At 39.5% G+C, this 21,355-nt stretch overlaps 2 protein-coding genes across 2 annotated transcripts in view; one reads left to right on the top strand and one right to left on the bottom strand.

Moving 5' to 3' along the window:
* Nucleotides 1-17,320, top strand: part of LOC133782430 (uncharacterized) — a 43,365-nt gene extending 26,045 nt beyond the window's left edge. The window contains exons 6-7 of the mRNA XM_062221733.1: nucleotides 3,294-3,494; nucleotides 16,810-17,320. Coding sequence (XP_062077717.1) covers nucleotides 3,294-3,494; nucleotides 16,810-17,025 — 417 coding nt within the window. The 3' untranslated portion in view covers nucleotides 17,026-17,320. The remainder of the gene's footprint in view (nucleotides 1-3,293; nucleotides 3,495-16,809) is intronic.
* A 75-nt stretch (nucleotides 17,321-17,395) lies between these two features.
* Nucleotides 17,396-20,497, bottom strand: LOC133785382 (cytochrome P450 716B1-like). The gene is made up of 4 exons (XM_062224627.1): nucleotides 20,006-20,497; nucleotides 19,351-19,818; nucleotides 17,791-17,988; nucleotides 17,396-17,698 (listed from the first exon to the last, which is right to left on the bottom strand). The coding sequence occupies exons 1-4, from the start codon at nucleotides 20,495-20,497 to the stop codon at nucleotides 17,396-17,398; spliced, it is 1,461 nt and encodes a 486-aa protein (XP_062080611.1).
* Between the last annotated feature and the right edge of the window lie 858 nt (nucleotides 20,498-21,355).

Below are 21,355 nucleotides of genomic sequence, written 5' to 3'. Positions count from 1 at the left end.
GTCTATCTACTCAAACACAAGTCTGATACACATGATGTATTTCAAAATTTTCATAATATGGTTCAAACACAATTTCAGATTTCTATTCGAATATTACGAACAGACAATGGCACAGAATTTTAATTCTGTCTTGGGACCTTATCTTTCCCAAAAAGGCATCATTCATCAAAGCTTTTGTGTCGATACCCCTCAACAAAATGGTGTGGTTGAACGGAAAAATCGTCATCTCTTAGGAGTGGCCTGGGCTCTAATTTTTACTATGCATGTTCCTAAGTATTTTTGGGGAGATGCTATTCTCACAGCCGCATATCTTGTCAACCGCTTCTGAGTCGACCTCTTCATTTTAGGACACCCCATTCTGTTCTTCTTGCTTCCTATCCTCACATCTCCTCTGGCTCTCTTCCCGTTAAAACTTTTGGGTGTACTGCCTTTGTTCATGTACATCCTTGAGATCGCACTCAACTTGACCCAAGAGCCATTAAAACCATCTTCCTTGGTTATTCTCCTACTCAGAAAGGTTACAGGTGTTATTGTCCTCTCACAAAGAGATCTTATGTCTTCCGGGATGTCACATTCTTTGAAGGTACTTTGTATTTCTCACCCACTTCACTTTTGGGGGAGAACAATACTCATCATAACGAAGCTCAATGGTCGTGGGGGTTAGAGCTTCCTCTTGATTCCTCTATCTAGCTTCCAGACTTGACTCAAAATTCGGCAGATCCAAAATCTCAAACTCTTGCTCCATCTTCTGAGTCAATTGAAACAGATATACATCCACCAAATCAACAACAAGAGCTGCATGTTTATTCTAGACGAAAAAGAAATAACCAAATCATGAATTCTCAGCATAGTCAAGAAACCAATCCGGTGGTAGATTCTCCTTCTCCAAATATGTCAAGTAATCCTCCTTCAAATACTAATTCCGATCTAGACATTCCTATAGCATTGTGAAAAGGAACTAGGTCTTGCACTCAATATCCTATCTCCAAGATTATTTCCTATACAAATCTGTCATTTTCATTTAAAGCTTTTACTTCTAGCTTGTCAGATATTGTTATTCCTAGAAATATTGAAGAAGCGCTTGAGATTCCTGAATGGAGAACAACTGTTTATGAAGAGATGAGAGCTCTTCAAAAAACTGAAACTTGGAGATTAGTGGAATTACCACCTGATAAAAGAGTGGTAGGATGCAAATGGGTGTTCACAGTCAAATATAATGTGAATGGATCTATTGAGAGATACAAAGCTTGACTAGTTGCACAAGGGTTTACACAAACCTATGGAATTGACTACACCGAAACCTTCGGGCCTGTTGCTAAACTCAATAATATCAGTCTTACTTTCGATAGTAGCCAACCTGGATTGGGAGTTACATCAACTAGATGTAAAAAATGCTTTCTTAAATGGGGAACTAGAAGAGGAAGTCTACATGATTCAACCCCCTAGATTTGAAGAGAAAACTCCCAATATTGTTTGCAAACTCAACAAATCTCTCTATGGCCTGAAACAATCTCCTCGGGTATGGTTCAATCGTTTTTCGAAGGTAGTCAAGGATCTCGGCTACAAACAAAGTCAGATAGACCATACTCTATTTATTAAACACTCGTGAAAAGGAGAGATAACTATCCTGATTGTGTATGTTGATGATATAATAGTTACTGGCAACAATACCAAGGATATGACTTTAATCAAAGGATTATTAGCAAAAGAGTTTGAAGTCAAAGATCTTGGAACATTGAGATACTTCCTTGGTATGGAAATTGCTAGGAGCAAAAGAGGTATTTCTGTCTCACAAAGAAAATACACTCTTGATCTTCTCGAAGAAACTGGAATGCTTGATTGTCAGGCTAGCAAAACCCCAATCGGACTTGGCAACAATGACCGAATGCTTAAAGGAGAACCAGCTGACAGAGGAAGATATCAACAGCTAGTTGGAAAACTCATTTATCTCTCACATACTAGACCAGACATTGCTTTTGCGGTAAGTCTAGTAAGTCAATATATGCATGACTCACGCAAGGTCACCTCAATGCTATCTATTGAGTTTTGAAGTATTTGAAGGGAACTCCAGGCAAAGGGTTGTTTTTCAAAAAAACTATTGAAAGAAAAGTCGAAGTATTCACGGACAGAAAATCAAATCTACATCAGGATACTGTACTTTACTATGGGGCAACTTGGTAACATGGCGAAGTAAGAAACAGACTGTCGTTGCAAGAAGCAGTACAAAAGTTGAATACAAAGCCATGACACATGGAATGTGCGAGGCAGTGTGGATAAAAAGACTATTGGAAGAATTGAAGATTAAGTATGAAGCTCTAGTCCAACTTTACTGTGACAACCAGTCTACTATTAGCATTGCTCACAACCCAGTTCATCATGATAGAACAAAATACGTAGTAGATTGTCACTTTATTAAGGAAAAAATCTATGGAGGAGTTATCAAAATCGAGTATGTGCTCACTGATCAACAACTTGCAGATATTCTTACCAAGGGATTATCTGAAAAAGTTTATAATTTCTTTATGAACAAGCTTGGACTCATCAATATTTATAGTCAAGCAGTCAAGCTTGAGGGGGAGTATTGACAGCTAGGAAATCATAAAATTACCGTGTGATATGTTGGCAGTTTTTATTGTGTATATTATCTTTCTTTAGTTAGAATATTTCAATTAAATGTAAAGTTTTTATTTTATTCTTGTATAGCTTATAAGTACTGTTTATCACAGTGAATAAAATATCAAGTTTTATCACCAAATTATCTCTTTTGTCTCTGAATTTCTTCAATTTCTCATAAGTATTTGCTAATTACAAAAAACTGTACAATCAATTTTTACAACTAATATCCTAAAAATCAGAGATATAAAACAATTAGGGAAATAAAAAAATATACTCTATTAATTCGGTTTCCCTAATGGATATCGAATTAAATACATAAAATATTTAAATAATTCTTCAACCTCCATTCCCTTTAAAGAGTTTTAAGTTGTAGTCGAACCAGCTGGATTCTTAGGCTAATGATATTGCTGTTCTTCTATTAACATATTTATAATGTTCAAATATCATAAATGAAAATAATCTCAAGCTCACTGAGCTTATTTTTGGGATTCCTGGGTACCAAGAAACATAAACACGTTATGAACGAAATTGTCGTCTGAAGATTTCACATTTCCTGTTCAAGTTGAGAGTAAAACTAGATAAATAAGAGAAATATTCTATTTTATTCCCCAGAGTATTGGTGGATTTTGTAAGTTGTTTCTATCGGAATCATGATTTCAAATTTCTTTTGCATGCAGGGCCTTGATCTTCCTAACATTCTTGTAGAAACTGAAAAGCGTGGTTCTTCTTTCGATGAGCTGTTGACAATTCCAGAGCAAGATGATTGGTTGTACAGTGATGGGAAGTCAACATCATGCGTTGCTTTCATTCTTGAAATGTATAAGGAGGCTGGACTTTTTGATCCAAATTCTAGCTCTATACAAGTCACCGAGTTTACGGTAAGTTCATTCAGGATAATTTAATGTAAAAGTACCATTCATCACCATGACTTGTCAGAATTTAAATGGAATATTTTTGTTAAAATCTGCAGTATATAAATCTTAGTTTCCCCAAATAAGATACATGATAAGCAGAACTGATGAACTATGATTTCTCGTTTTCCATCATAAATAATCAACCTTTGTAATACTTACGGGTAACAAAAATGCCAGAGAAATAAAGAATTTATGGGTGTGTATTGAAGATGTGATATTTTGGGTTACCTATAACTTTCTTTCTTGAAAAGGTTTTGAAATGCGAAATCGTGAGGCGAGGCGTAAGCCTCGAGGCGCAGCGAGGCTTAGGCCTCAACAGAAAGAATAAAAACTTCATAAAATTTCATAAAACTCGTAAAATTCATAACAAACAACACATAATTCCATAACAAATTCATAAGATTCATGAAATTACTAGTTATAGGTCTTGAAATCATAAACTAAATTCATTAAAAGTTCAAATGAAAAATCCTAATTAATAGAAGAATAGTAGATTTAAAGTCTAAACATAAAGAAGTTAAAGAAGATTCTTTTTTTTTTTTTTTGAAAAAGAGAGAGAGGTCAAACCTCTCAATAATATTGACACTTATGGCGGAGGAATACCGTGGTAACAAAAACAACAAAAACAAAAACAAAAACCAATCAGTCTCAATAAAATGCCCAATGACTCACCAAAAACTATTACAACCATAAACTACTCCACTCCCTGCATAGATCCAAGAAAGACACCCTCAAAACCTTTCGATTTATACACTCAAGTGGCAACCCAGAATTTGATCTTATCCCAAAGACTATCCATTGTACAAGAAACGTCTTAAAAAATCCTACTATTCCTCTCCAACCAAATTGCCCAAAAAGTCGCCAAAACAATACTTTGCTAAAAACGAGCCAACCTTTGTCCACCCTCTAAATGGCACAGGAACAATTGAGAACAAGAGGAAGGCATACACCAAGAGACCTCGAACTTAGCCAGCACTTTAAACCACACCTCCCTAGAAAAAAAACACTCCAGAAACAAATGGCGAGTTGACTCCACTTCATTCTTACAGAAAACACACCAATTTGGCGATAGATAGTGAAAAGGTCTTCGCTTTTGCAAGTTAACGTGAACATTCACCTTATCCAAGAACAACAACCATCCAAACAATTTAACTTTGTAGGGAGCGACACTCCTCCATAAATTCTTAGCCCAATCCAACTCAGGGCCTAAATGAGCATAGTTCAAGGAATGAAAGGCGGACTTACAATTAAAAACTCTACTGGTGTCTGGAATCCAATGCCTCCTGTCCTCCAAAATTGACGGGATAGCCACAATTTGAAGCATGTGCAACAGTTGAACGAAACTAGACACTTCCCTATCAAACAAATTCCTCCTGAAACACAAATTCCATCCTATGACCCCCAAACTCCCTTCACCTTCCAAGACTGTCAGGTCTTTAATCACACAATTCTTGCCCATGGACACCAAAAATAAATCAGGGAATTGAGACTTCAAAGAATCATCGCCAAGCCAAACATCCTCCCAAAAACGAATCCTATCTCCCCTCCCCACCTTGAAACAGACCATCCTCCTATACTCATACAAAGCCGAGATATCTTTCCAAGGACCACGAGCCAACATTCTTCCCCCTCCACCCGTATCCCAATGACCATCATCTACCCCATACCTACTCTTCACTACCCTATACCATAAAGCCTTATTTTCTAAAGGAAAATGCCATAACCATTTCATAAGAAAAGCCTTGTTCCTCTTTTCAATATTCCCAATACCCAAACCACCATGACTTCGAGATTTATTGGCTTCATGCCAAGAGACCAAGTGATCGGCCCCCGACCGATTTGCTCCCTCCCACAGGAAATCTCGCATTGACTTCTCAATACACCCTACCACATTCTTAGGGATCTGGAAAAGTGACAGGTAGTAAACCGGGATAGAAGACAGAACTGACTGAATAAGAGTCAATCTACCACCTCATGAAAGAAAAGCACTCTTCCAACCATCCAACCGCTTAGCGCACTTTGAAATTACTAGCTCCCAAAACACTTTGGATCGAGGGGAAGCTCCCAAAGGGAGACCCAAATACTGAATAGGCCACTAGCCCACTTCACACCCTATCCCACTAACTCCTCAAGCAAGTTTATTCCCAACAACTGACACTTCTGCAAATTAATAGATAGCCTAGACACAACACTGAAGACCTTCAGGATGTCAAGGAGCACACCTAGAGACTCCTCATCGTTAACAAAGAAGATCATATCGTCTGCAAATCGAAGATGGCTAACGTCAACTCTATCATTGCCCACTGTAAATCCTCTAAAAGCCGAACTACTTTTAGCCTTATCAACCATTCTGCCCAATACATCCACCACCAAAGTAATCAAGAAAGGGGACAAGGAATCCCCTTGACGAAGACCCCTCGAGCCCTTAAATTTGCCCCTAGGACGACCATTTAAAAACACAGAGAACAACAAGCAGCCTTGCATCCATCGCCTCCAGACCTCTCCAAATCCTTTTTTATGCATAACAAAATCCAAGAATCCCTAATCCACACAATCATAAGCCTTTGTAAAGTCAATTTTGAACACCCAACCCTTACTACCGTTACTCTTGTACTCCACCGCCTAATTTGCAACCATAATTGTGTCCAGAATCTGCCTACTCTCCACAAAAGCTCCTTGAGTTTCCGCTATTGTATCAGACAGAACACCTTGAAGTCTGTAAGCCAACACTTTTGAAATAATTTTATACAGACTAGTGACAAGACTAATAGGCCTATAATCCCTCACACGACAACTATTGATTTTCTTAGGAATAAGGCAAATGTAGGTTTCATTGGCCCTCCCTTGAATAATTCCATCCTTAAAGAACCCATGAAAGACTGTCATCAGAGCGCTTTTCACAATGTCCCAATTTTCCGGATAAACTGCCATAGAGAGAAACCAACTGGCCCCGGTGCCTTGGACCCAATACAATCAAACACTGCCTGTCTTAACAAGGAAGCCAAAACAGACGGAATAGGTTCCCAAGAGATCCCATCCACCCCAATCCACTCTCTGTAGACCGACGTGTATAGGGAAGAATAAAAGCCCACAATAGCCTTTTCAATATCAATGTCATTAACTAGAACAGTTCCATCATTTTGTTCAATCCTTGAAATGAAGTTTTTAGTTTTCCAAGAACTAAGAATATTGTGAAAAAGCTTAGAATTAGCATCCTCTTTTTTAGCCCATTGACACTTAAACTTAAGCTAGACACTTCTCTCTTCCTCCAAGACAAGCTGCTACCATTTTTTCTTTACCTTGGATCGTTCCTTAAGAAAGTGCTCATTCCACAATCCCCCTCTATTCCATCCAAAGCAACCAATCTCCTTTCTAGCGACTGTTTAAACGCTGTTCTTAATCCAAAGACTTCCCGACTCCACTCTTTATTCTATATCTGACCTAGGCTAATTTGCACATAAACTGATACCCAGGCTACCCTTGCCCCTTGGCCGAACCCCACCACTTCTTGAAAAGGCTAGGAAAATCCTTGTAGTCCAACCAAGCATTATCAAATCTGAACGGGCTTGGCCCCCAAGAGGGAGGATTTGAGTCCAACACAACCGGACTATGATCTGACACAACACAAACCAACACTTCCTGATGAACAAAAGAATAAAAACCTGACCAAGCCGGAGTATACAGGATTCTATCCAGTCTACAACAAATAGGCTTTTGTCTGTAATTCGACCACGTGAAACAACCATTTTGAAGTTTTGGGTCAATTAATTTTAACTCTCTAATTAGTGCATCAAACATCTTCATACTCCTGGTATCAGACTCACTATTCAATTTCTCATCAACTTTTCTAACCACATTAAAGTCGCCCCCCACACACCACAAATAGCACTCAAACGTGATATTTCATCTAAAAAACTATCTCTTTTTCCATACACCACCGGCCCATACACAGTAGAAAACAACCAAGGATCCTTCCCCTCTGCCTTAATACAAGCAGAAACAGAAAAATCTCCCACTAAAGAGTCAATAACATAGACACTCCTTGTATCCCAAGCTACTAAAGTACCTCCCGATCGACTGGAAGCCTGCTGAAAAATCCATGCTATGAATCTAGTTCGCCAAATGCTTCCCACGAATCTTCTATCTATTGTTTCCTTTTTTACCTCTTGAAGAACAATAACATCTGGACTAACTTTACAAATAGTTTCTTTAATCGCCTTCCGTTTATCTCTGTTGCCACACCCCCTCACATTCCAAGTCAAAATCTTCATAAATCACTACGACACCCCACTCCTCTCTTCTTCCTCTTCTCGTAGTTAACATTGAAACTCAATTTTCTTAGTTCACAATAGCTCTTTTAAGATAGACTAATGGAATCTCCTTTCTCCTTTTCCCCCAAATCGTTTGGATACATCGATATACCTAATGAATCCATGGCCTTAAGAAGTTTGGAAGACTCAATCAAATTATCCTCTTCCATTCTCACAACGATACCATAATCCCCTGCCCCCCCTTGCTTAAGAACCCCTTTCTTGACAATCAAGGGCTTGGCCAGGTCCAAACATTGTCTCACGCCCTCACCCTTATTTACATCACTAACCTCTCGGTCTCGTTCAATATTTTCTTCATTCCATAGACTACTCCCCAGAACCACACTATCCTCCCCCTCCCTACTATCACCTTCAAAATCATCCTCCTCAATTTCATCTTTTGAACTGCCCGACTCAAGATCATCGAGCACAAGAAAGCCTCTTCTTTTAGAGCCATTTCATTGATGTTCGCCCCCTCTCCCTGTTCTTCAATGAGAAATGTACTTACTGCACAATTTTGAGGAGGTTTCCGAGTATACACTTTCCAGCCAAACTTCTCCACGTTTGACTTTGAGTCATCCTCATCTATATGCTCAACCAAAACGCTATGTTTTCTTGGAGGAGGCTTAGGAACCGTATCATTCCAAAAATTGATAACTCCTTTTAAAAAACTATCACGTGCCCATGGTCTGATCCCTCGTGTGGTTCCCAAACTAGAATATGAAATGGGCTGACTCAAAGCTTGTTGGCCCAAAACCTTAGTTACACACCTTGGATTGAAGAGAGCCTGAAGAGAGCTAACATACACTTTTAATGAGCTAGGCCCACTCTCCAAAAACAAAGCCCAACCCAAACAATTAACTGAAAAAGAAATCTTAACTGTTCCAGCAGTGCACGTGTTAGACAAAAAATAATTCCCCTCCCAATAGGGCACGTGGAAGACAAAAAATAATTCCCCTTCCCAATAGGGCACGTGGAAGACATAAAGCTTTCCACCTTTTTAAAGACAGGATGTGTAAGCCTTCTAAAATCTTTGACCGAAAGATCTGCCATCATTCTATTATAAATTCTTTTTAAAAGTGGGCAAGAATTACGAGAATCAATCACCATTGAATTATTTGTTACTTCCAAAAACCAGGAGCCGATAACTGCCCAGCATACTTCTCCATCCTATCACCGGTGACTGCTATACCATGTCCCTTCATCTCATCGTGAACCTTTCGGATCTCTGTCCTTTCACCCCAAGATGCCTCCTTCCCCTCTGATTGGGCCCAGCTGCATCCTCAACCCCAATTGTCTCCTTCCTCATCGATTTCCTCATCCAAACTTGCCCTAAACGTTTGGCCTCCTTCCCATCTCTCTCCTGACACCTAAACAGATACAAAGTTAAAGTTTCACCCTCATACGAGAAAGAAATTCTATTGGGAATAAACCCAAAAGCATCCCCAACAACTTTCATTCGAGCGCAATTCAAATTCTTCCCCCTTAATGTGTTTTTATCAATTTTTAATAAACCTCCACAGAAGGAGCCTATCACCTTAAACACATGAAGATTCCAAATGTTCAACGGGACTCCTTCAACACCTATCCATTTATTTCTGCACGAGAGTTTCCTGTCAAGCGTTTGATTCCTCTAACTCCATTTAAGGAATGCAATTGATGTGATTGCTGGAATAATAACCGTACCAAGAAAGACCAAATTCTCTTGCTCCCTCTCATTGGCACACCGAATGACTGCTCTTATCATTTGAGAAACTGGAAAAGCTAAGATTTTTCCCCCACCATCGTTGCACTCCAATTTGAACCACAGACCATGGGAATTGACAATCCTCTCTAAACATGAGAACAGCATATCGCCACTCCATGACTGATTTCTCCCCCTTCTCCTCCACTTCCATCTCCCCTAATGCTGCCTTCGTGCCTTTAGCATCCACTTCCTTCCCTCCTAATATCGGCTCCTCCTTTAAGGATCCAAATTTTGAATTCCTTTTAACTATGAAAGCCCAAGAAGTCGTTCTGTCCACCTTCCGATTAGTAGCCCTTTGTGGATAAGTACCTTTTTTCCCAACCAAATGATCCAAGTAAATTGCTAAATCTTTCCAACCCTTGGTGAGCCCCTCCTCAGGAACTATGATCGACTCAATGGCACTATGTTTAAGAACAGATAATTTCAAAAAGACTCCTAACATTCTGGAAACATTCCAACAACAACCTCATGGAATTATTCCTAAAAGTCCTCCGATCTGCCCTAAGATAGTCCTTAGCACCAATCATCCATTCCACCTCTTCTAAGAGCCAAATGTCTGCGCCTAGCGATATAGAAATCTCATAACCTGTTAATCTAGTCCACTCACATATCCGAACTGATCCACCATCCTTGGAGAGGGACAACATGAAAACCTTATGTTGTTCTAAAACTCCAAAACCTAAGACCAGAAGTCAACTTAGGTGCTGATAGACCACCATTGACGTACGTGTACGCTAGAAGGAAAGGAAAAAGTATATCGGGTGCCAAGTCAGCTGAGGGCAGTACTGGGAATTAGTGTTTAGAAGTGGTTATGTGAGTTATTGTAGCCTAAGGGCAGGTGCAGGGGTGCATGAGTGTACCTAGTAGTAGGAGGATAATAGAGGAATGTAATAGAAGGAGAAGAGTGAATTATCTGAGAAAACTTGTATTTGGAGAGACACAGGCTCTCTAATTCCTGTTAGTTCAATGAAAAGCTGCACTGAATTTCTACCTTAGTTCTACTTGTTTCTGTACTTGTAATATTGAATTGGCAGGAAATACCTATCAATTGGTATCAGAGACTCCCGATCCACAATGGCTAAGAAGTTCGATGCGGTGGTGGAGGCTTTGGATGGAAAAGTTTCCGAGCTCCAGCAGGAAGTTCAGTTGGAATTAGCGGCGGTAAGGGCAGAGTTGGGTTCACTGAAGGAGGGGTTGCTCGGATGCCAGCCATGGAGAAAGCCTTGCAACTCATTGTCGCCCAAATGAACCAACCCACCAGTAAGGAGGTCCACGAATCGGCAGCTGTAAGTGCCGTTCGGACTCACCGAGCTGTTGACGGTGATACGACGCCAGAAAGACAACCAGTTGGGTCACCGGAGAGCCGATCTGCTCAGACGTCACCGACGGGCCACCCTGAGCACTTCTCTTCTGGCCCTTGTTTTGGCTGAGACTTCCGTCCCCTCCGAATGGAGCTGCCTTTGTTTTCCGGCGACAACCCCGACGGCTGGATATACAGAGCCGAGCGATATTTCTTGTTATCCAAACTGTCCGAAGCCCACATGCTTGAGACACAGCCATTATCGGCTTAGAGGGAGACGCGTTAATGTGGTTTCAATGGGAGAACGCCAGGCGACCGATTACATCGTGGGCAACATTGAAGACACTCCTCTCCCGTTTTCGGGCGCAGCCAGTCGGATCCGTAGCCGAGGAGTTCTTGTCGGTGAAGCAGGAGTCGACGGTGAAGGACTATCGTCTTAGGTGGGAGGCGTTGGCTTCTCGGGTACCCGATACCCCTGAACATATTCTGGAAGGGAACTTTGTCAAAGGACTCAAAGAAGAGATCCGAAGTGCTATTCATATCCTAAAGCTCATAGGCTTGACCCAAGTAATGGATGTGGCTCAACGAGTTGAGGAAAGTCATCAGATGCTAGGTGGCCCGACCTCACTTATTCGTTCACCTTCTCACAAGCACAACTTGAGCCCTATCATTCCACACCGACCATCCATTTCAGCTTGGACTCCTAAACCACCATCGATTTTCAGCTCCAATTCTTCGATTGCTTCAGCTTCAACGCCGGCACCAAGTACTACAACAGTCAATATGAAGAACCCACCAACACGGAGAATCACTGAAGCAGAATATCAAGATAGGAAGGCAAGAGGGGTGTGTTTTAAGTGTGAAAAAAAGAGGCATAGAGGGCATGAATGTGAGCAGAAGGCTTTACAGATTATTCTGTTGATGGATGAGGATGAAGGTAGCCCACCGATGGAGTCACCACCAACAACCCCGGAACCATTAGAGGATATGACGAGTGAAGAAACTTTGGCTACTTTATCACTGAATTCATTGGTTGGAATTACTTCAGCCAACACAATGAAACTAGCGGGCAAGATTGCGCAGCAGCCTGTTACCGTGCTCATCAACAGCGGAGCCACACACAACTTTATTTCGACTGACATGGTTAAGGCAGCACACATTCCGATTACAGCAACATCATGCTATGGCGTGTTGTTGGGCACAAGAGGAAAAGTTCGAACCGATGGGATTTGCAGTTCAATGGAGCTCGATTTGGGAACTCTTCGAGTAGTTATTGATTTCTTACCGTTAGAATTGGGAGGGGCAGATGTGATTTTGGGCATCAAGTGGTTGGAAACATTGGGGAATATGCAAGTCAATTGGTGGACTATGGTAATGAAGTTCGAGGTTGGCAGATCATGGATAACATTGCAAGGCGATCCCAGCCTTTGCAAATCACAAATTTCTCTCAAGGCACTAATCCACACGGTGCAGCAAGAAGGTGAGGGTTTTTGGGTAGAGTTTGGGGCTTTGACAGTAGAGGAGGAAACAAGGGTAAGGCCATTCTCGCTGACTGTTGTGACCATTTTAGACAAGTTCAAGGCTGTGTTCGATATGCCGCAAGGGCTGCCACCACCTAGAGCAAGGGAGCATACCATAGCATTGAAGGAAGGAATGGGACCTATTAGCGTGCGGCCATACCGGTATGCCCAAGCTCAGAAGGACGAAATTGAGAGATTGATGACAGAAATGTTACAAGCCGTATTGTCAGACCTAGCTATAGTCCCTTCTCAAGTCCAGTCTTGCTAGTAAAGAAAAAAGATGGGAGTTGGCGATTTTGTGTAGACTACAGGGCCCTAAACAGAGCTACAGTGGCTGATAAATTTCCTATACCGGTCATCGACGAACTATTAGATGAGCTCCATGGTGCTAAGGTGTTTTCCAAGTTGGACTTGAAATCCGGATATCATCAAATTCGTGTTGCTGCCAAAGATGTGGAGAAGACAGCCTTCCGAACACATGAAGGCCACTATGAGTTCCTTGTGATGCCTTTCAGCCTTACAAATGCCCCTGCCACATTTCAAGCATTGATGAACGAGGTAGTTCGTGATTTTTTGCGGAAGTTTGTCCTTGTTTTCTTTGATGGCATTTTAGTGTACAGCTCTACTATTGATGACCATGAATGTCATTTGGTGATGGTTTTGGAGCGGCTATCCCAACACCAATTGTATGCCAACCGCAAGAAGTGTCTATTTGCTCAAGAACAACTAGAGTATTTAGGTCACATCATTTCCGCAAAGGGAGTTTCAGCGGACCCGAGCAAATTGAAATCCATGGCGCAATGGCCTATTCCCAAGACCTTACGAGATTTGAGAGGATTTTTGGGCCTTACTGGTTATTACCATAAATTTGTAAGAGGTTATGGGCAGATTGCAAGACCTCTAACGGACCAGTTAAAAAAAGATGCTTTTGGGTGGTCAAAAGAAGCTCAAGATGCCTTTGTTCGATTGAAGGACGCCATGTGCTTCGTGCCTGTTCTAGCACTGCTGACTTTTCTATTCCCTTTGTGTTAGAGGCGGATGCATCAGGCAGTGGGGTGGGGGCAGTCCTCATGCAAAATCAGCGACCCATAGCTTTTTATAGTCAAGTTCTATCCTCTAGAGCTCGTACTAAGTCTGTCTATGAGCGAGAATTAATGGCAATCGTGTTGGCAGTACAAAAATGGCGTCCGTACTTGTTGGGCTGCAAGTTTTTGGTCCGTACAGATCAGCAGAGCCTAAAATACTTGCTGGAACAAAGATTGGTAGCTTCCGAGCATCAAAAATGGCTCACAAAGCTTTTGGGCTACGATTTTGAAATTGTTTACAAGCCGGGTTTGGAAAATAAAGCGGCTGATGCTCTTTCTAGGATCCATCACGAGGTGTCCTTGGCTGTCATCTCTGTACCAACGCTCATATCCATACCAGACTTGCAGGCACATGTGAAGGCAGACCCGATATTGGCTAAAATTATCCATGAAATCAGCATGGGTCGAGATACTGGTGGGTATTCTTTAGTGCAGGGCTGTTTGAAGTTTAGAGGACGCTTGGTCATTCCCTCCTCCTCTCCATTCATTCCCATTGTATTGCAAGAGTACCACGACAGCAGTATAGTTGGACATTCTGGGGTATTCAAAACATTTCAGCGGATAGCGAGGGATTTATATTGGTCGGGTATGAGAAAGGATGTGCAAAAGTATGTGGCGGAATGTGCTACCTGCCAACGAAGTAAATATTTAGCCCAATCCCCAGCTGGTTTACTACAGCCACTGCCGATTCTGGAGCAAGTTTGGGAGGACATTTCAATGGACTTCATTGAAGGCTTACCACTGTCCAATGGGTTCGATACCATATTTGTAGTGGTGGATCGACTCACCAAGTACAGCCACTTTATACCACTCCGCCACCCGTTCTCTGCCACCACAGTTGCTACTGTGTTTGTGAAGGAAGTGGTGCGCTTACATGGGATACCAAGATCGATTGTGTCCGATAGAGACAAAGTATTTCTCAGCCTTTTTTGGAAAGAGTTGTTCCGCCTCCAAGGTACTCAACTCAAGCATAGCACTTCGTATCACCCACAGTCCGATGGCCAAACAGAGGTGGTCAACAGATGCCTTGAGACGTATTTGCGATGCTTTATAGGTACAAAACCCAAACCGTGGACAGTTTGGCTACCATGGGCATAATTTTGGTACAATACGTCGTACCATACTTCAGCTGGGATGACTCCTTTTCTAGCCTTGTACCATCGAAATCCACCTCCAGTAGTTCGATTTGAGCATGGGAGTACTAAGGTCTCAGTGGTTGAGGAGAGATTGCACACTCGGGATGACGTATTAGAGCTACTAAAGTTGAATTTCCAACGAGCCCAACAAAAGATGAAGTGACAAGGTGACCGGAAGAGGAGAGCGGTTCACTATGAAGTTGGGGACCTAGTCTATGTGAAGTTGCGGCCATATAGGCAAAGATCGGTGGCTAAACGTCGTAATGAAAAGCTGGCGTCGCGTTATTTCAGACCTTTTCCAGTCTTGGCGCGAGTAGGGACAGCTGCTTATCGCCTCCAACTACCTCCAGACTCAGCCATACACCCAGTTTTTCATGTCTCACTACTTCGTCCTTCTTTAGGACCACAGCAGCAAGCATTAATCTTACCTCCGGAGGTGGCAGCAGACATGGAATGGATTTTAACACCTGAGAAGGTGCTTGATGTGCACCCAGGAACACACACGGCTCCTCCCCAGGCCTTGATCAAGTGGGTCAACCTCCCTGAATTTGAAGCAACATGGGAAGATTTTCCCACTTTACAGCAGCAATTTCCCGAATTTCACCTTGAGGACAAGGTCAGTCTTTGGGTAGGGGGTATTGATAGACCACCATTGACGTACGTGTACGCTAGAAGGAAAGGAAAAAGTATATCGGGTGCCAAGTCAGCTGAGGGCAGTACTGGGAATTAGTGTTTAGAAGTGGTTATGTGAGTTATTGTAGCCTAAGGGCAGGTGCAGGGGTGCATGAGTGTACCTAGTAGTAGGAGGATAATAGAGGAATGTAATAGAAGGAGAAGAGTGAATTATCTGAGAAAACTTGTATTTGGAGAGACACAGGCTCTCTAATTCCTGTTAGTTCAATGAAAAGCTGCACTGAATTTCTACCTTAGTTCTACTTGTTTCTGTACTTGTAATATTGAATTGGCAGGAAATACCTATCAGGTGCCTCGAATCTAGATTTTTGTCCAAATCCAGTGGGGAAGAGGACATTTTTCTTCCCATAACCAGTAGGGTTATGGTGCACTCTCGACTTAAACATAACTCTCTAGCACCACCTTTGTCGTCCAATACCTAAGACTAGGTTTCTTTATCTCCGACTTATTCATTCCTCGTTCCAACTCAAATGTCCAAGAAGTCAACAACATAGAGAAGAGAGAGTAGAGGTGGGCATCCAATCCAATCCAATTAAATGTTGAATTTTGAAAATCATCATCCAATTCAATCCAATTAAAAAAAAAATCCAATCCACTCCAATTAGTAATTGGATTGGTTATGTTTTCTAAATGGATTTCGAGTTGGAACTTGATTTTTGTTCGAAACCGAGTTGGAATTTGATTTTTAATATTAACTTAAAAATTAAACAACACCGTTCATTTAGGTTCAGACTACATAAAGTTATCAACCTTACAAGTTTAATCCAACTTAAAGCTTGAATAGTATTGAAAATGAGAGAGAAGTAGGAGAATAGATGCGTATCTTTAGTATTTTCTCCTCTAATTAGGTGTGGAATTGTATAGAAAAAGACTTTTAGTTAACCAATAATAATGTATTAAAAGAAGTATATTTTTTTTAATATATTTAAAGAAATATAAATAATTAAATATTTTTTAATATATATTATATGTAATTGGATTAGATTGGATTGGATTGGTTATTAATTGGATTTCGACAGTGTCATCCGCCATCCAATCTGATCCAATTTTTTGTAATTGGATTGGATTGGATTGGATTGGATTGGTTCGGTGTGATTGAATTGGTTTGAATGTTGCCCACCCTAACGAGATGAGAGAGGAGTGAGGGGCTGCTTGATGCTGTCGTAAGTGAATGAGGAGGAGTGGGGAGAGATGTTGAGAAAGTGTTTTTAGGGTTTTATTTTGGCCCTTTAATAACTTAAAAATCTTGTTAAAATACCCCTAAAAATTAACTAAAATAGGCCCACATGAGCCTTAGAAAACAGTCCAGAAGCTGTGTAAATAAGAGGGGTGCGCCTCAGTAGCGCCTCTACAGTGTGAGGCATAAGCCTCAGTGCAGTCATAAGAGGCGTAGCCTCAGATGCAGTTTTTCACGCCTCGAGGCATACGCCTCAACCGCATTTGAAAACTTTCGGAATTTTTTTTAGTAATGTACTGCTGATTGTGCAGATAAAAGATGCTTACATTCTTAAGTTCTTTGAGGATGATCCTAGCCGCCTGCCAAAGTGGTGCAATGATGGGGACACAGTAAAACTTCCATTTTGTCAGATTCGGGGAAAGTATCGGATGGAATTACCTGGCTATAATACACTGGAACCATACCCACACATGAACGAAAGGTGTCCTTCCCTTCCTCCCAAATACTCCAGATCACAGAACTGCTAGAAGTTTTACGACTCATTCCAGTTGTTACGCCCTTAAGATGTTGTACCAATTTCTTACTTATTAGTTATGTAAATTCTTCATGAAAGTGTTTGGCACGCAAGTAAGAAGATGCAATTGCAAGTTTACTTATTTCCCTTGTAAATATAACTTTTAGACAGTGCAAACATTTAAATTGTAATTCTTGTACAAGTTATGGTGGACAGCTTTAAAAATGTTGTACAGACGTATATTATTTAAAGAATGAAAATGTTCTTTTGGACATTTGCAACTTAAATGTCCTTTGGTCATTATGAAATTTGGCTCTTTTGATTCTTTAAAGCAAAGCATAATTATCATTCTAGTGACAAAAGATAAATGATAATGATACATGTTACAGTGGGTTCTTTTGCTTGATTTGAAGTGGTAAGCCCTCAGCTGGTACTGGCATGGGATCTCTGCTGAAAGTGCTGTCTGCACATAGCTTCCAAGTGAACCTAGTGACCAGATAATGGATTGTGATAAGTGTTTCAATCCTTGCAAATTCAATTCCAGGACACATTCGAGGTCCTCCTCCAAAACCCACAAATGAGCAAGGTGGAATCGAAGCTTGGTTTTCAAATCTGTTGGGATCAAACTTTGTTGGCTCTGGGTATATGTTATTGTCCATATGAGTCATTGGTGAAGCCCAGAATATCTGAAGAGTTGAAGTCACAGCTTTTGGTGTTAGTACTAGTCAAAAGAGGTCAAGAGAGTTGAGAAGAAGAAAATATTGAGATTTTGACTTACTTGCCACCCTTTAGGAATGAGGTATCCACCATACTCTATATCCTTTAGAGCTTTTCTGAAGCTACCAAAGATAGGAGAAATCATCCTCAGAGTCTCCATTGCAACTCTCCATGTGTACTTCATCTTGGAAAGGTCTTCCCATGTGAGACACTTCCCTGCTCCCTTGGTTTTAGCTATATTTTCTTGTTCTGAAACCATCACTAATGACCATCACTATGCCAGAACTAGATGTGATTACATAGTCTGAGATTTATTTCTTTCAATACAGGTATGAAATCCTTCTCTAGCAAAAATAAAGGTGATAGGGTGGTTGGTAGCTCTAGATAAGTTAATTACATGTGATAACTTACAAAACAACCTTTTTCTACAAGCTTCCCTGAATTGATGTATGATGTGCAAGGAACTTTAAAACTAGTGATCATATATTCATATATTGTTCCTTTAATGAGGCTATATGGGTCAAGTTGGGGGTAGTTTGGTTGGAAAGAAAGACTATTTAAGATTTTTGCCCACTAAACTATGACCAATGCATTATTGTGCTTCTTTTTTTTTTAGCCGTTTTATACTATGTGGCTAAAGGATTGCTGACGTGACTATTTAGTTACTGACTTCAATGCCATGCGTGTGATTTAAAATAAAAAATAATTTAAAATTAAAAAATACTTATTCTTATAAAAAAAAGTTAAAATTCAAAATAATTAAAAATTAAAAAAAAAATCTTTTTTTCTTTTTAATTCTTAAAAGATTAATTTTTTTAATAAATTCTTAAAAGATTAATTAAATAAAATTTTCAAATATTAAAAAAATAAAATCGAAACTCATCTATTTTTTTTGTTTGACAAAATTAAATTATTTATTTTTAATAATGATGAAAATAATAGTTTAAATTCGATGAGTTCAAGTTTTGTCCAAAAAAAATAGACGAGTTTTGGTTTTATTTTTTAATGTTTTAATATTTTATTTAATTAATCTTTTAAGAATTTATTAAAAAAATTAAACTTTTAACAATTAAAAAGAAAAAAGATTTTTTTTAATTTATGAATTAATATTAATTTTTTTATAAGAAATATATATTTTTTAATTTTAAATTATTTTTTATTTTCAATTATACACATGACGTTGACGTGATAATGATAAATAAGTGACTAAATAGTCACGTTAGTAATCTGTTAGCCACATAATATAATACTTAACAGAAGTTCCAGTTTATGTGAATAGTTTGGGGGTAATATTTAACGACTCGAAAAAATTAAGGGCACAATAATGTATTGGTCATAGTTCGGGGACAAAAATCCTAAATAGCCGAAAAGAAATAGCAGAGTATTCGATGAAATAGAAGAGGATGTAGGGGCGCTATTTGGATCTTCAAGAATAAGGAATTCAAAGAATTCTCTTTTTTGTGCTACTGTGTGATTGGCAGCTGTGGCTGTAATAGCTTGAATTTTTTATGTTATGTTGGTTTAGTAAGCAGTGCCTTTTATTGGCATTCTATGATGCGATTTGGATGATTTCTTATCATCTTTTATTTCTTATAAGAAAAAACATTTCTTTCAGATACGAGAAAGAGGGAAAAGAGTTTTGCTTACCTTGAAGAACAGTTTCATAAACGGCAGGCTCATTAGATAGAAACTGCAGCATAAAAGTAATAAGAATAGATGAAGTGTCATGTCCTGCTGTCATAACTAGCAGAACATTGTGAACTATCTCCTCCTCAGTTATCATTTCTTCATTGTTGTCATTTCGGATACTAAGCAAGCAGGTGATGAGGTCTTGGTCTGGAGAAGCATCTTTCTGTTCTAATTCCACCCTCTTTTCGCAAATGAGTTGTCTCAGCATGTTTTGAGCCATTTTGCTTGCTCGCAGGCTGCGGCTGTAGCGTGTCAAGGGAAGGTTAAGAGGAACTGACCACATTCCATCCATCATTTGTCGAAACAAATCCACAAGTTTGTCTCTTTGAGACCCTTGTTGTATTCCGAAAAGAAGAGAGCTTATTATGTTGAAGGTGAGGGTCTTCATCAACGGCAGGACCTATAAGCAAGCATACTGAGTAGGTATTTTGTTTTCTTGCCTTACCAATACTATCTTATCATTGATTCATCTTATTAACATTACCATTACAACAAACTTATCATGATTCATATTGTTCAAGTCTTAAGCATGTTTTGACTTACTGTTACTTGTTTAACAAGAACAGAAAATAATCGAATAAACATACTGTTATTTGCTGTTTTCCTTGCCAATGCATCTCAAGGTGCCACCTGATTTCTTCGTCCAAATTTCCCACACAATGCTTAAGTGACTCTGGTTTTAAAAACAACATAAGTGCGCTTCTAACTCGCTTGTGATCATCTCCAGTCAGCTCTAATAGATTCCGGTCACCAAGAACCATCTGTATGGACTTGACTTGTTGGTTAGTGATGACGCTGCAATCGCTGGTGAATATGAACTTGTTTGCAGCAGGTCCATGGAGGAAAACTGTTGGATTTCCAAAGAGGCTTAGTTTTGAAATTGGACCATACTTTTTTATTCTTTCTTCCAGCCATTTTTCTGCAGTGTTGGCTCTCATTGCTCTCAGTAAACTTAAGCTTTGGCCTATTATGGGTAGTCCTAGTGAACCAGGAGGAAGCTTTTTTGTTGATCTCCTTTTCCTTATAAGGATAAGGAAGATTGGGATGAGAAGCATGAGAGTTGTGAATAAAATACTCATGATGTATGAGAGAGAGAGAGAGAAGATTTGAAGAGGGTGAAATGAAACTAGGTAGGTGTTTATAGAAGATGTTTTTGTTGGTATTTAAAAGGGAATATGATAACCTTTGGCCTGAAAATTCCATTTCATTATGTGTTGGTAAAAAAAAAGAAGCAAAGCTACCAAAAGTCTCATTTAAAGACATTAACTTCATGAGGAAATAGATTTGACTATTTTATTACAAAACTATGATGCAGCCCATTATTAGTTCTTTTTAATTTTTAATTTTTTTACTATTTTATATTAAATTGGTAGTAATTGAGTAGCTCTTTGTTAAATCTAAATCTAAGTTGGACATTTTCATAGTAATTTTTAAATATATTTACTGTATATTGATATCTCTATTATAATTTTTTTTAAAAAGATGAGCTGGTTTTTATTTTTAAATAAAGTAAAAATGTCTTCTACTTTTTTTATTATTTATTTTTAAGTTGTGTAATTAATCTGATTGATGTAGGTAGGCATGGCAGCTGCCGCCCAATTTTGTCATAAGCTTAATTGATTAATTAGCAGTGTCAAATGCATTAAGCCTAAAGACAATGCATTGACATTATCATTTCATGATTAAAAAAGAAAAACTCTATGTACAATTTATTTGATAAAAGAAGTCTCTTTCTTAAGTGCTGTTTTTGGTGATACTGACAATTGAAGAGAACAAATTTGCACACAAAAACTAAATGAAAGAGGTCAACAGTCCTTGCTCCCTAGTTGATAAGTCATTGTTCCATAAGTATTGTTATAATTGGTATTGTTCTAGATTCTTATTGCTAATTCAAAGAAGTGTACAGAAGAGTGTCTGAATATGTACCAGTGAATCTG

The sequence above is a fragment of the Humulus lupulus genome, chromosome 6 (genome assembly GCF_963169125.1).
Source record: "Humulus lupulus chromosome 6, drHumLupu1.1, whole genome shotgun sequence".
In the NCBI taxonomy this organism is placed as follows: domain Eukaryota; kingdom Viridiplantae; phylum Streptophyta; class Magnoliopsida; order Rosales; family Cannabaceae; genus Humulus; species Humulus lupulus.
The sequence above is the reverse complement of the archived record's forward strand: the minus strand, read 5'-3'. Positions and strand labels throughout refer to the sequence as shown.